The following is a 16,144-nucleotide window of genomic DNA, read 5'->3' on the forward strand; positions in this document are numbered from 1 at the left end:
GTTCCTTAAAACTTGAAGCAATGTCTGCTATGCATCTTTCAGCAGTGGTAACTGATGAAGGGGCACATTTTAGTTTGCTGCTCTGTTGCTTTCTGTGTATTATCACAACCATTTTTACGTTTTATGGCAGGAAGCCTGTTTCCCCTGTGGTATTTTCTCTTTTGCTGTGAAGCAAGAAACCTCAAAGGAGGCTTCTCTAGACATTTGTCATTAGGTTCAGTGAAATTTCGTGAAGTATTGGATTGAATGTCACACGGTTTGAAACACCGCTGAAAAAATTGTAAAGGTTTGTCTTCATGTTCTGGATGCCTAGATTTTAAATGTCTTGCTAATTCTGATGACTTCATATCCTCATTAGTTAACTTCTCAAAGCACAATACACACATAGGGTAAGGTTCATCGTTAATGATAGCAGATGTAATTTCATATTTAAAATAACCTTTGATAATTTTAATCTTTTTTTGTCTGACTTCCTCTCAGATCTCATTAGCTGGCCATTGTTTATACCTCATAATGAGTATACCTCATATTGAATAAGGGCCTGTACTAGAAGTGTCAGCTCTGCCACTTTCTTGTCATTTCTCTGTGCTCACATTATTAGTATTATCTTCAATCCATAGCCTCTTTGCAGGAACCTTTTAAAGCCACTTTTCCAATTTGTGAGGATTAGTTTAGTTAACGCTAGATAATATAACCCATAAATCCACTTAATCCCGTGTGGGCGTGCATTGATTGCAATTCATTGCAATATGAAAGAGAGTAGATGATTGAGGGCACCGTGGTCAACCCTCCACGTTGGGAGCAACTCTACACCTCATGCACTGTATGTGACATATTAGGACACCACTGCCAATACAAATACTTAATATTAGTGAAGTTTAATCTATTTCCTTTTTTATATTAAAAAAATAGAAATTCCTGTATTTCCTTTCCACACCTAACAGATCACTTTCTGCACCCCCTGGGGTACGCACACCCCAATTTGGAGACCACTGCTCTAGAGAGCCTTCTCCTCTTGCCTCCAGAAAGTGGACAATGTGGAAAAAAGACTGTCAGAGATGATGGGGAGGTAGAAAATGCTAAAGTAAGTGTCTCTGTCCAAAGTAAATGTCACATCAAAAATGTGGTGTAGTAGAGGGGGAGAGGAGGAGAGGACTAGGCAGGAGAGGATTTAGGTACCTGAGGAAAAGGAAACAGAACAGCCACTTGCCTCCAAGTGGTGTCCCAAAGCAGCAGCCAACACCCACAGCACAACCCACAGTCAGGACATCCGTGTAATAATAGGGCTGCTACTGGTGAAAGAGACAAAGAGAGACAGACAAACAGAAGAAAGAAGGAAAGAAAACAGAGAGTGAGTAACAAAATTGGCAGGTATGACTGCATGACGTCACCCAGCTCTGTCACCACCAGAGTTATGGCTATGTTTATCTTACTTCTCCCTTCTGGATGGCTACAAAATATTGAAAAGGCAACATCTGGCACAGGACAGGCATATACCTGGAATCACACATTCAAGAAACGTAAAGAAGGCAGTATCCCATTTTCCTTTGAAACATACACATTTCTGTCACTTTGGAAGAAATGTCTCATGGAAAATCCTCCAGAGGGTGGAAGGAGCATAAGTAGGTTTCGCTCCATCTCTTTTACTTTGGCAGGGAATCTCAGGATGCACATGTGCCACAGAATGCCTCAAAAAACCTACGCTGTGACTCAGTGTGCACAAGGCACATGCGTGTCCAGAGCAGAGTGTGGACTGATGCTGAAGGTTCTTCCATGCTGGGTAGGTGAGTGGGTGACAGACCACCCAGTAAAGCATTGTGCTGTCCTGATGAAAATGGTCATAATAATAAAAAATGTAATTGGAAGGTATAAAAAGGAGAGTCTTTCTAAGAGACTGGGTGCCACTTGCTTGTCAAGGGCTAAACTGGCTTTTCAAATCCATCCTCCTTAATGCACAGGGTTGTATTTACCTGCAACAACACCAAGAAGTTATACACCAGGGCAATATAAAGTGGAACTGCAAGCTATATCGTGGACCAAGGTCAGCTGAAGATTACATGACTCCCAGATAATGGAAATCACATTTGCAATTTGATGTAAATCCAAAAGAGGAACTAGGGCTACAGAAACTATGATAACTTTCTCTTCCCATACTACAATGTTATCCCAGACTCACAGCAAGTTTTAGTTCTGTGTTTCTGAATGCTTCCGTATCTCTCTGTTCAGAACTGGGCTCGCTGCAAGGTTAGATCAATAGGATCGGGGTGCTCAGGATCAGGCTGCTAGGGAAGCCCTGAGCACTTTCAAGGGCAGTGATTCCCCAGCATCTCTTGACACCTGTGCCACCCTCAACCACCTTTGGGACAAGTAGATAAAATTTCCCTTGTTGCAAGTTGTGCCTGTTGTCTCTTTGTCCTTTCACTGTCCTCTGAGAAGTCTTTGGCTATTTTTTCTGACATCTCCTTTAGCTAACAAAGGCAGCAGTTAGATCAGTCCCTGTTTAGCTTTTTGTTTTCTTCTCTGGCATCTCCCAGTCATCCATGCATTCTGGAGTCTCTGAGACTATGTTAATTCCAGGTACAGAGAAAGAAACAAGAAGCGTAGACTTTTACAGAGGTTTTTTAGGTTTGGGGGTTTTTTGCTTTATTTTTTTTACCAGTAAGACAGATACCATTCTCCTGTGTGCTTCCAATGGTTCCACCTGACTGTGGTCTGATCCTTAGTTTTGAAACTGCTTTCTCTCAAGGCTTTTGGCACACTGACAAATTTTGCCTTGACGCCTCAGGCTTCAGCTCAGGCTGTCTACATCTTGCTAGACTGCCCACATATGCACAGCCTCTCTCTTGCTTAGCCTGATTTTCTTTCTGGCATCTTTTCTCAAGTTATCAGCTGAAGAACCTCTAATCTGTAGCTGACAAACTATGTTCCTTCCTTGATTTTTTTTTTTTACTAGCCAGCCAAAGCAAAGATCAGTATTACTGTTGATGCAAGACTATGTTGCATTTGTCAGCTAACTCATCCATTTGAAGACTAACAGGAAAGTAGTGCATGGAAGAACTAAAGCAAACTAATAAAAAATGTAGCATTTAAAAACTCTTTACATTTCTGGGCACAATAACCATGCAGAGGTTCAGGGCAGCACATGGGGAGAGGGGGAAGTGAAATGAAAGACAAACTATTTATGAATATATTTCTACTGCTTTAGGAAGAAGTTATCATGTGCCTCTGTTTAAAGAAATTCAGTGAATCAGAAGACTAGTACAAATGCATGGGGAAGACATAAATTTCCAAAATTCTCCTCCAAGCAGGATCATGGAAAGTTGTGAATGGACCAATGGAGTTGTCTCCCTGCTCAGAGAACTGTTAGTTCTGTTAATTCCAAAGCTAGATCAGGTTTTGTCCAGGTGAATCTTTCATATTTCCAAGAGTGGAAATTCCCTGGACACTCTGAACACCTATGCCAGTGCTGGACCATCTTGGGAGTGGAAATGTAATTTCCTTTAACAGAGTCAAAATTTCCCTCATTCAAAGTTGTGCCCCTTGCCTCTTGCAAGATTGGTTTTTTTACTTCTGTTGTCTACTTGATCTTTATTGACTTTCTGGACAGCCCTTGGTACTCTCCAGGTGGAACAATGTTCATGGCTGGCAGGGACTGAACAAGCTGCATCATTAGAAATCAGCACTTAAATAGGTTTTATTTAACTTTTCCTGTAACCTTCCCTTCCTTTCACTGCCACCAGTTACATGTGAAAAGAAGGAACTCGTGTTGCCGAAGTGGGGAGGGATCTGTGGAGAACCTTTAATGAGAGCAGGAAATCTCACAGCAAGAGGAACTGTACATTAAATGTCACATATAGGAAGACACTTGCCTCCAAGAGGAGCCTTGAAGCAACATCTGACTCCAACTGCGCAAGCCGGCACCAGGAGGTCGAGCTGCCTATGCACATTCTGGAACAGGGAGTGCAGCCAGAGACGGGCATGCTGGGGTTAGAGGGAGCAAAGCCATGGCGTTAGGACCCAGAACAATGAAAATAAGCAACAGCCAGCAGCACAGTCAGCCATGGCTATTGCAAATAGCAGGCTCTACACACTTTAGTGCAGGCTTTAGTACTGTCAGCTGATCTCCAGCAGTGACATCTGGTCCTTGTGCACAAACAGGATCTACTCAAGTAAAACAGTACCTCCAGTTGTATTACACAGTCACTTTCTGCTAAGGGCCTGCACATAAAGGAGTTCCTACATTTATCTATACGCACAGTTAATAGATTTTTTTATACAACCAGTCCATACAGTGATCAGCCTGCAGAGATAGCAGAAGCATAGAGATGGTGTCAGTGTCTATAATTAGCAATGCTGTATAAATTTGGCTTAAAGACAAATTGATCTTTGTCTGCAGCTACTTTTTTATACAGTCAATGATCACAGTGCAAAGGCATCACTCACGAGATTGAAAACTTGTCAAACACATACTCCTAATCAGTCTCTGTGTAATTTCTGGGTAACATTGGTGGTCCTGCACAGTTATTTGGACTGTATGTCTGGCCTTGCACTACTTTTGTTCAGCTTCTATTTTACTGCTCTACAGCAGTACAGTAAACATCGATCTATGTGTTTCCTCTGTGTTCCATGGCCTACCCATACTATCCTGGGTGTCTCAGGAGCTCAATCTGTGGAAGAAATGTGTGCAGAGATATGTGCCTTACCTCATACACCCCACAGAAGATCGACATGAACTTGCTGAGTACCACAGCACAGATACTGGCAATGTGCACAAAAGGACCCTGCAAGTGAAGAGGAGGAGAAAATCAGAGAGGGTTGCCCTCTGGTTACTGACAACCATTTAGGTACATTAGGCCTCATAACTTCTCTTTGGCCATCTCAGCCAGCCAGTAATAGAAGCATTAAGGTTGGAAACGGCCTCTGAGATCAGTGAATCAAACCTTTAATGCAGCATCACTGTGTTCACCACTAAACCATGTCCCCAGGTGCCACAACCACAACTCTTTCAGGGATATTGATTCCACCATTTGCCTATTTCAATGATGACCACCATCTCATTGAAGAATTTTTTCCCAATATCCAGTCTAAATCTTTCCTGGTGCAACTTGGTTACCTGGGAGAATTGACTGATTCCCACCTGGCTACAATCTCTTGTCAGGGAATTATAGAGAGTGAGAAGGTCTCCCCTGAGCATCCTTTTCTCCAGCCTAAGCAACGTCATTTCCCACAGCCACTCCTCATAAGATTTGTGCTCTAGACTCTCCAATCTTCCTCAGTTCTCCTATGTCCATTTAGTTTTTCACCTCTCAAAGACTACATTACTTTAGTTCTTTGATGTTTCCTATATCATGTCTTTGAAAGTGGAAGGCAAATGACCAGTGTAAGATAGGTATTGCTGGAAAGACCAGTTTTGAGAAGAGGAATGGTGGTGAAAGTAAGAAAACATTTATAGATTCATTTTTCGCAGACAGCTCCCACCTTCCGGACCCTGGTCAGTACTGCACATGGAATCAGTAATATTTACCTCTTTCCCCACAGGCATGCCACTTCCAAGCCCAGCTGTGAGGGCCACAACTTTGGCCACAAAAGCTTTGAGAGTGAGATACTCCTTGAGGACCACTCCCCTCATAATGGTCTTGAGCTCTGGGATCCCAGACCCTGAAAACAACAGCAGAGTCGGGGATGAACAAAACCCGCAGGCAGACGGAACAAGGAAAACGAGACAGACAGGAACAGATCTTGCCATGCCTTCTGCCCTCACCAACAGCCTGTGGAGAGACGAAGTGGCAGAAGCTGGCTGCGAACAGAATGAGGCCGAGCGGGAACGCAACCCACACCACGTACTGCAGAGGGATATTCGGGTGCAGCACTCCGTATGTCCACTTGTAGGCTGTGGGCACACAAACAGAGAACTTGTCAGTAACCGCAGCTGCTCCAAACAGGCTGGCAGACACCAGAGAATCACACACGTGCTAAACGTGCCCATGCTAAATCTCCTTCAGAAATGGTGCCCTCATGCTGCTTTTCTGAGGCAAGCCTAATTACAGTTTGAGTACGAGTTCCCCAATAAAGCAGGCATTCTGCAAGAATGGACAGAAGACACTATTAATACCTGCGCACAAGTGTGGCACAAAAAGAGGTGTGTTATATGCAGATGTGAGGACAAATCACTGTGCAGTGTCTTCATTTGTCAGTCTGAGGGTCTTGTGTGGGTTCTGAAGGGCAATAAAGTGGTCCACCAATCATTCCCTCATAAAAAAACTAGTTTAAAAGCTCTGGTTATGATTTCCCTTCTAGAGCAGCAGAACAGAAGCTGTTTAAAAGCCAGTAGCTCTTAAAACAGCAGTGGTACCATTGCTCAGCCAGATAGAACAACATGAGCTGCTGAGAATCCAAACTGAACTGCAGCTCCTCTGAACTGCATCTTCCCTGCCTGAGCTGACTCCCCACACAGCCTCAGTGGAGGCTGAGACTTGCCAGGGGAAAAGGAAAAAGAACTCCAAAGGATTCAGCTGAAGGGAGTATAAAGGACAGGAACCTTCAGAGTGGATTATACCAGTCACCTGGTAGATGGGGATGCTCTGGAGGGAAGAACACCAGGCTGAAGGAACGTTGGGAGCTTTGAGGAATTGCAGCAGCCAAGAGGAAAAGGTTGGTGTATGTGTGTGCCAGTCAGGACTGGGACACTGAGGGTAAGGACAGGGGAACAGTGCAGTTAAGAGGATGTGTGTGTGTGTGTGTGTGTGTGTGTGTGTGTGTGTGTGTGTGTGTGCACAGAAATGGGGGCTGAAAGATCTTGTAATTTTTGTAGCTGGCAAAAGGAGACAGACCACAAGAAAAATACAGGGAAGGGATATAAGGGAATAGGAGATCCCTGTGAAAAGGGCAAAAGGAGAGGGCATTATATGCCCAGATGGCAGAAAAATTCAGGACACTGTATAAGTAAAAATTGGAAAGAACAAAAATTAGGTAAAAAGCAGAAACAGTGCCAGGGGGGCATCCAAGAGCCCCTTCCCCCCCCATCACCCATGTTCTCAATATTCTTGGGGAGGAAAGGAAGCAGTGTAAGAGGAAAGGCCACAGTAACATTTCTCTGTGCTCCTGCATATTCAAGGGAGCAGAAAGAAAAGGGATTAAACATAATTGTTTGTCTTTGACTCATCATACCCATATCCCGTGGTTCTGCCCACTTACTTCCAAATTTTCTCCTTCCATCCCTTTAAAGAACCTCTCCCTAGCTAACCTTTACTGTGTTATCAGAACTTCAAACCTCCTAAGCAGCAAGGGTTGAGGATGGGACAATGATGTTAAAGGACGAGCAAAACTGGTCACTGGGCTTTGTAAAACATTCATATCATTTACTGGCTGCTTTTGCAACACCTGAATGGGACCCACCCTGTACGGTCTTTGCACTGGCATAATCCACTCCCCAGCTCACCAACGCCATGACCAGACCCAACAGAACCAAGAAAATCCAGTCCTCTCCAAGCTTCTTGGTAACATATTTCTGGATGCGTTTAGCACAGTCTGTGGAGAGAAGAGTAAACCAGAAAAGCTGAGTGAGCATAGATGAAGCTGTGCCTGTCTGTCCTGTGCTGAGAACTGACTAAACCAAGGATTTATTTGGAGGAATCAGGGGCTCTCTCACACAGTTCTGTGACATCTTATGTAGTTTAAAAAACATTTTTAAAAGGGCAGTAGGGGTGTGCAGGACACACAGGGTGGAATTTAACATCTTGTACACTAGCAGCAAAAGTCTGATTCAAGGAGGTCCTTTTCCTCCCATTATAGAGCTCTGTTGTGGAAAAAATTATTTACTTGGGATTGTTTTTTGTTTCAAACATATCTTTTCTCTTTCTAGGATGAAAGCTCATATATAGAGAAGGTTTTTCAACCCAATGAGATTCGATTCCCTTTCCTTCCCTCTCTGCTTCTCTCCAGTCACAATTGCTTAAATCCATCTCTCTTGCTGGCCTACCTAATATCTGGTAATAGGGTAATGAAACATGAATTGTGCCTACCTTGACATTTGGAATAGTGCTCTTCTTTGATCTGTACTTGGCTGTCACGTTTCAGGGGTCTTCCATTGTTCCTTTGGGACTGTTTCTTCAGCAGTTTTGCTGCTTCCTTGTCTGAAATGTTATCTGTTACCTGGTCTGTGTATCGGCCATAAAGCTAGAGAAGCAGAAAAAGCAGAAAACAAGAGGGATCACAAGGAAAAGGTAAGGCAAATGCTCCTTCACAAATAGCATTAAGGACAAGGCAGATCTACCAACATTCCGAGGTACAGACCCAAATGTACCAAGCAGGGAGACTGAGACACAGAAACTCTCAGGCAGATGCTGCTCATTTATTTTTTCTTTTTTTCCTTTCTAGTTTCCTCTTTCCAATCTCTCCAAAACCTTTTCACCTCCTTTTTGGAGAACAAGATATGATCACAGAATATTCATTATTTTCTAATGCCCTGGGGAAAAAAATGGCTGAGAGATTGAATATTAAGAGACAGCATTTGAGCATTAGGAGACAGCTTCCTGGAGGTACAAAAGAAGGTCAAAGTAGTTCACATGAGGCCGCCATCCTCAGGGCTGTCTCATAGATATCAGAAGCACTGTAAAACATCTCTGAAGGTTTTGAGAGGCATTGCACTCTCAAACAGGCTGCAGGAATGTCCTGCATCTGTTCCTCCTGCTGCCAAGGAATGCTTAACAGGGCACATAGCCACTGATGGTGCTCGTGGAGGAAAAGAAGCAGCATAATTTCAAAAATATCACAGACTGCTGCACACTTCCAACAATTATTTACCCAAGTCAGCATTTTAAGTCCTCCTGTATCTCTAATTCCTCTGAAATTCCTGATTTCTTTAACTAGTCTTTTTCTTCAGATACTAAACTTGAAATGCAGTTGGTTATATGCAATTCACAATGAGCTACACATGCTTACCAAGGACATTTCTTACACGGGTCTACAGTAAACTGGGCAGTTGTGCTGTCTTGTTGACATCTTAAGGGAGTTTGAAAAAACCTGACTATACCCCAGGTTTGTTTACCAGATTCCCTGAAGAGCAGCTATGCCACCTCACTCTTTCACAGTACAGGTAGGGAAGGTGTGCATTTGAGAAGCAGAGAATAAGCCTCTTCTCCTTGCATATCCTACACGTTTGGCTTTACTTCAGACCAGGATACCACCTGATGCACCTCCTACCTGTGACAAGGGGTCCCTTTGCTCCCTCCCCAGCACATCTGCTTCTCTGAGATTTTCTGAGAGGCAGGAGGAGAATGGGCCATGTTTTGATCAGCAAAATCAGACACTTAAGCTGGAGAATGACAGGATGTATGACAGAGATAAAGTACGACCACACATTTAGGAGACATTTCTGTTTGACAGTTCCTGGCTCCCCTTTTCAAGGCAACAAAAGAGATGTTCCTGTTCCCTTGAGAGAAAATAGATACAGAGACTCACAGAAAGGTTTACACGGGAAGGCACCTCTGGAGGTTTCTAGTCCAAGCCTCTGCCCACAGCCTGCAAACTCTGAAGCCAGGTAAGTCAGATTAGGCTGCTCAAGACCTTATCCAGGCAACTCCTAAACATCTCCAGGAGCAGAGGATACCCACCTTCTCTGAGCACCTGTTTCAGTCATCTACCATTTAGTATTTCAATATAACAAATATGACTGAAGGTCCTAAGTATTTTATTTATTTATTTATTTATTTACACATATACCTCAGGAGACACTTGAGCCATGTGCCGTAGCTCCCTTTGGAAATGCTAGTGGATTTTCTTTTCTTCACAGAACCCATATCTATGCTTTTTTAAAACCATCCTGTTCGAAAGATGGCTCACCTGCTGCCTCTAAAACAGATTGATCCTATCTGAACAGCTGAAAGTATTCTTCCATTCATCACTGTATTGGAAGCTACACAAATTTAATGCAATTATTAACCACATGATTACAAACGCATTCTAAGTAAATTAACTAGACTCTGCATGGAATAATGGGCATGCTCTGACACCCTTAAAACAGATAGGACAGTGAAACCTCAGGCTGAAGAATTTCATCTACAGGGTAACTGCCACGTACAGAATGCAGTCCTACCTAGCAAAGTGCTCATTTTTTCTCTTACTCTGTCTTTCAGACAGAAATGCCAAATATGGGCAGATTTTAGACAAATGCATCTTTACATCACCTCAACCAGTGTTGTGGTCATGAGAGATGGGTTTATGTCAAATACAACTTAAACCAGTGTCAAGTATGAGATTCAAATTAGAATCTTCCATCTGCCAGATAGAACAGCGTGACAGCACAGTAGTATGAATGTTGAAAGTCCTCATATGGTATCCTACTTCACTGCTTCTGCCTGCCTGTAAAACGGTGCACTTGGGATATGGGAATAAAAAGTTAGTCCACAGACATAAAACGAAATTGCTGTCCTGGCAAACCAGGTTGTCTCAACACATTTAAAGAATGCTTCAGACATGTGCTTTGCTTCTCCAGGATTCTGGAAGTATCTAAAATGGTAGGAGATTGTGGGGCAGAGAAAGAATCCAGAAATCAAAGGATGACCTTACAGCAAAATTGGGTTAGGCAAGAAATATCCACTCCACTAGAAGATATAAAACTAAAAATATAACACAGTATGAGTCTGACTGTTCTTTCTTCTGTTGCTCCCTTTCTAACACAAGGAACACAAGGTTTCTGAGCACCAGAAAAAATGAAGACAATTTTGTAAGTTCTCAATTACCACCTAAGGGTTGAGCCAGAAAAGGTACTATGATGCCTACTTGGCTAAATGCTGAGAGAGAGCACCAAAATTGTGCAAAACTAGCTGAAGGTATAAATACCACTCAGAATAGATGGGAGGAACATACACCCCCCCCAAAAAAAATCTCCCCAAAACCCCCAAAAAACAAAACCAAACAAACAAAACCACAAAAAACAAACCCCAACCAAACCATCCAGGGAGAAAGCATAATGAAGTAAAGCTTGTTATCAGAGATTAAGCATTTATCTATGCAAATGATCTTTTGTCTTTCCAAAAATTGGGGGAATTTCATTTTTTGAGTAACAGAGGAAAAGCTGCACAGAATCTCAGGGGAAAAAATACATCACAATTTCAAGACTTATCTGGAAGCTATTTTCTGAGGGGTCAACACATGTATGAAACTGCCCTCCTCTCACAGTCCAAAGCCCAAGCTATTTCCCATGCCATTCTGAACAATACATTCCTCACAGAATACCCCAGTCCTGAAATCCCTTTCTCCAGCTCTGCCACTGCATCCTGTTTATGATCTGCTGCTCCCAGCCATTGAGGCAGCCTTAGCCTGTACTTCTTTCCCTCTCATTCCTCCCTTGTAACCATCTTGCTATTCCTAAAATTATCTTCCTTAGGTGATTTTTTTTCCTGATGCATCACCAAAGGGAAGCCATATCTGATCTCGAAGGTGAAACCTCTCCAAATGCACCACATACATAAATTTAAATGTCAGTAAAACATCTCAGTCAACTGCTTAGACACAGAGCCGATGAGGCACAGGTAAGGGACAGGGAACAGCAACAAAACAATAGTTGTTCCTGAAGAAAAGGTGGCAAAGGAGAAATCAAACAGCAATGCCATTACCTAAAGGGAGAGAGGGGCTGGAGGGAAACATCAGAGCAAGCTATCTCAGATGGGCATAGTGATGGACAAAAGGAGGAAAAGCACAACTTGCAAGAAAGGAAAGCCCATACATGTCCCCATCCAGCCCCACTTGAGAGTAGTCCAGCGTGGGAGCAGGTGCCCTGTGGGGCTGGGGAATCTTCAATCCTGCAGATTTTCAGAACATGCCTGGAAAAGGCTCTGGACAATGTGACCTACCTTTGGAATCAGCCCTGCTGTGAGTAGGGGCTTGGGCTGAAGAGCTCTAGAGGCCCTCCCACCTACCTCTCAGTGTGAGCCTGTTATTCTGTATTACTGCATTGCCTGATTTCTTACTGCACATCCCTCCCACTACAGCCATCTGTGTATTGCTGAGTGAGCTCCCTGCCAGGAACACCCTTTCTATAGTCACAAATAGCACAGATTTCAAATACTTCACCAGCTGTAACTGCTTTCTCATGTGGAAATAAAACAATACAAAATCCTACAGTGTAGGATAATCTATATTTTTATCAAGGTATATTACATCATCTGTCATATATCTACTATCTGTTATATTAATTGTCAAAAATATATTATTATTATTATTATCCTACTACTATTATGTTATTATCTATTAACCACTATACATTTTTTGACTGTCAATTATCTGAAGATCTAAGGCCAAAGACCAAGATTTCACTATTCTGGGGCCTGTGTAAACCAAACCAAATCACATGTACAACAGAAGGCAACAGCTAGCAAAAAAAAGAGCACAACAGAATCAAAGTCTCTATCAAATGTTTTTTCACATGACAGTGGGGAAAGAAATCTTAATGATTATTCTATGTGGAAATGGATGAAAACATGTGCAAAAGGTTTTTTTATGTTAACTACATGATAATTGTGTGCATATTTGTACAAAGTACACGTACATATTTATAATGTATCTGCATGTGCATGAATGACCAGCAAAATATACACATCCACAGCAAGCCTGGCTTAGCCAGAAAATGTTTGCATGCAAAGTTCCATGATAAATATACATGCACATGTGTACATGACTGCTTATATAAAATATTTCTAGGACGTATTTTTCAGTAAACTATAAATACAACTGTCTGGTTTTTAGATTGCAAATTGCCTTCACAAATGCATGCTTGCTTGGGGATTTTTCTGCCTGAAGATATGCATGGGAATGGGTTTGATGGCCTTCTTGTTTGTATGTGAGATCATCTATGTATGTGCACTGACCACCATGCCTCTGGAGCTGAGCACATAGACACTCTGGGGTCAGGGAGCAAGAGCACAGAGCTGGTGGTGTTGCCTCACTGTGTCATCTGTGCCTACTGGAGAGTGCCTTTAGGTGTGTGGGACTGGTATATCTGCTGGATATGTGTGAACTGGGATATGCTTTACTGGAGAAGGGGTTTGCATCTCGCAGCTCCCCACACCCCAGCTCACTCCTGGTTCATGGCACACATACAGAGGTGGGTTTCCTTCACCCACCTCAGCTCTCCAGCCCCATTTGCAGCCCATGGGGTAGGCATGACCCCAGTGGAGCTCAGTCTCAGGTGGGCACACATACCTCTCCACCCCATCCCACCTCTGTGCTCGCCCTCTTAGCATGGCTGCTGCAGCCAAAGCATGCCTTGTGTAGATAAAGTCTAAACTGCTCCAGTCCATCCAGGCTGCTGCTTCCAGGGGTGGTTTTGGAAGACTTCAATGTAGGAGACACGCAAACTCTCAGATGTTTTAGGCAGTTTCAGAACATAAATCCCTGAATACGACCATGGAACTGATTCTCTGATCTTTGGCAATGTGACACATAACTATCCTCACTGGGATGCTTACCTACTGGAAGAAATTTTCTTGGTGGCAAATGCACCTATTTTCCTATCACTACATCACGTTAAGTCTTTAGGAAACAATCAATGCAATCTCCTTCATTCCCAGCCATTTGCCATCCATGTAAGAGGATTTGTGTTCATTTAAGGAGAATCCACTTCATGAATTTCACATTCACACGCTCTCTTCCTCATAATTTGACCGGATCCTTCATTGCACTAAAGCTCTCTTAGATCAGCTTAATCAGAACAGAGTGGTAGGAAATAAGACACCAGGACTCTGCTGTAAACCCTCCCCTTTGCAGGAGGCTGTCCCAGAAGAAGAGGCAAGGGAGATACAGAGCATAATGGAACAAAAAGCCATAACCAGACTACGTCTATGTCCCAGATATTTTCCTGAACCAGTGCTTGTACAATCCAGAGCAAGAGTCAGGTCAAGCTTAAGGGTTAGAAAATCCTTCACTTACAGCTCCACTAAGCTATCAAAAATACCAATATACATGTATGGGTATATGACCATGAAGGGCTTTATGGTCGGAGAAAAGTCACAAGAGCTTTACTTCATCAACACAGCTGTGCAGATAGATGCCCATCTATAAACATCACTGTTCTCTTTGATTTTTCTCACTCTTGTGCTGTACTTAATATCACTATGCAGCTGCAGGCAACTGCAGCTTCTCTTTGCTGTTACAAATGCATTAATGCTCTGGCTAATTTTCCCCATCCCAGCTTGCCCATTCCAAGTGTCATTGCATCCATGGCAGGTGACAATAACCTCTGACTTGAATTACTGGTAGGATCTTTGGTGTAAGTACAACCATGAATGTCAAAGCCTGACCTGGAGTCAGCAAGTGGAGGGGAGAGCCAGTGGGACTGGGGATGCCCAGGGATGTGTGCTCTGCCAGCAGCATTTTGGAGAGCCCCAGAGATCTCCCTGCGTGATCCCAGGGAAAGCTGTGCTGCCACAAGTGTGCCGGTGTCCAGCCCTACCTGTGGGTAGCTGAGGGCGTTCTCCGGGGAGCGCAGGCCGTCCGCTGTGGCCCCGGCCTCGTGTCCTGCCTCCGCAGGTATCCCGAAACGGGAGCATTTCTCAAAGCAGACATAGTCGTACTGCGGTGTGCCCTCCCACACAGCTGCCTTCGGGCTGGGCTCCTGCGCCCTGCTCTCTGAGCTCTCCATTCCTCCAGTGCTCCTCACGCTCATGGGTCACTGCGCTGCTGCTCTGGGCCTTACCTAGCACCACCTCGGGCTCTGGCAGAGAGCGCGGCCTCCGCATTCTCTGCTGATCCTTCCTTTCTCTCTCTCTCCTCTGGCCACTCCAACTTGTCCTGTTCCTGCGCTCTCTTTCTCTCTGCCCCTCCTCCTCCTCCTCCTCCTTGTGCCTCTCTCACTTTCTTCCCTTCCTGCCCAAAGGGTTCAACTATATTTATAGCAACCTTCGTCTGCCACATGATTCCCTAGCACCATGTCTGATCTCAGCAAAAGGGAATAACTCTGCCAGGATTGAATATCAGGTGTGAGCAGGAGGGGAACTCCTGAAGGAGAGGGAGGGGGCAGGGGGAAGGAGGTGGTGTGACAGACAGAGCTACAAGCACAGACAGAAAGCAGACAAGAGGAAGCAGAAATTATCCAGGATATCTCTTCTTTCACAGCTCCTCATCCCACGCACACCCTGTTTGCAGTGAGAACAAAGGTCAGTCGGCTTCCTCATTTTCTCCCCAGATACCAGGTGTCCTAAAGACTGAGCAACAATCATAAGGACGCCAGCAGCTATGGTGAGATGGAATGAGATGGGTGTTCACTCAGTGTCCCAAGACAATTTTTCTAAGTCCACGGTTCACAGCACCAAGCCCTAATGGAGAAGTCAGGCATGCCTGTGAACAGCTGAACATTACAGTCTAATCTCAACCTCCCCAGGTGTTCTTATGGGGAGTACTTTGCACTTCAAAGCATATCACCAAACTGCTCTGTGGGTACTCAATTATAGGTGTATGCACAAATTTAATTCTTCCTGATGCTTATTTTTCCACAGACTAGAGCATTCAACAGCTTCTCCTCTCCACTCTGCCACTGGTTTCTCAGTCAGGGAGAGAAGAAATGAGTTCAGCCAACACCAGTGAGCTACCAGCCAGCAATAGGAATGAGAAGCATGTTACAACAACTTGGCCTAGAGACACCTCCCAGTACTGTCAGTGTGCTGCCTATAACCTATGTCTTCTGAGGGCTATTAATTTAGGGGGAGCAGAGAGTTCAAGGTCCCAGAAACTGTATACAAGAAAAAAAAACCTCACATGCCAAGCTACTCATACTGCATAAGAGATTTCCAGGCAGGATGAGTGGAGAGAAGGGCAAAACACCCTTTTTTGGGCTCAGAACAGTGATCTCATTATTTCATTTTGCAGACTCCTGTAAAATATTTCTTATTTTGCTTTTATTTTAGTCTGCATGGTCCTCAAGAGTAAGGTAGAAAGAAAGTCTCCATGAGGAAGACACTTAATTTCTTGCACAAACCACCTTCTCCATGTTCCTGGTAAGATATGGATATCCATTATCAGTAATAATCACACGGATAAGGTTAGTGTGTACAGCCTACAACTGGTATTTATTTATTTATTTATTTACTTAGGTATTTATTACTGAGTATTTAGGAAAGCAGTATTAATGCTGCCCCAAAACTTAGAGGCT

At 43.7% G+C, this 16,144-nt stretch overlaps 1 protein-coding gene across 1 annotated transcript in view; it reads right to left on the reverse strand.

Moving 5' to 3' along the window:
- Positions 1-16,144, reverse strand: part of CLCN1 (chloride voltage-gated channel 1) — a 58,378-nt gene that overhangs the window by 24,553 nt on the left and 17,681 nt on the right. Inside the window, exons 2-7 of the mRNA XM_088159107.1 lie at positions 8,022-8,175; positions 7,396-7,527; positions 5,762-5,890; positions 5,525-5,658; positions 4,704-4,781; positions 1,211-1,289 (exon numbers count right to left, since the gene is read on the reverse strand). Coding sequence (XP_088015233.1) covers positions 1,211-1,289; positions 4,704-4,781; positions 5,525-5,658; positions 5,762-5,890; positions 7,396-7,527; positions 8,022-8,175 — 706 coding nt within the window. The remainder of the gene's footprint in view (positions 1-1,210; positions 1,290-4,703; positions 4,782-5,524; positions 5,659-5,761; positions 5,891-7,395; positions 7,528-8,021; positions 8,176-16,144) is intronic.

Source organism: Sturnus vulgaris, chromosome 2, assembly GCF_052056855.1.
Source record: "Sturnus vulgaris isolate bStuVul1 chromosome 2, bStuVul1.hap1, whole genome shotgun sequence".
Lineage (NCBI taxonomy): Eukaryota > Metazoa > Chordata > Aves > Passeriformes > Sturnidae > Sturnus > Sturnus vulgaris.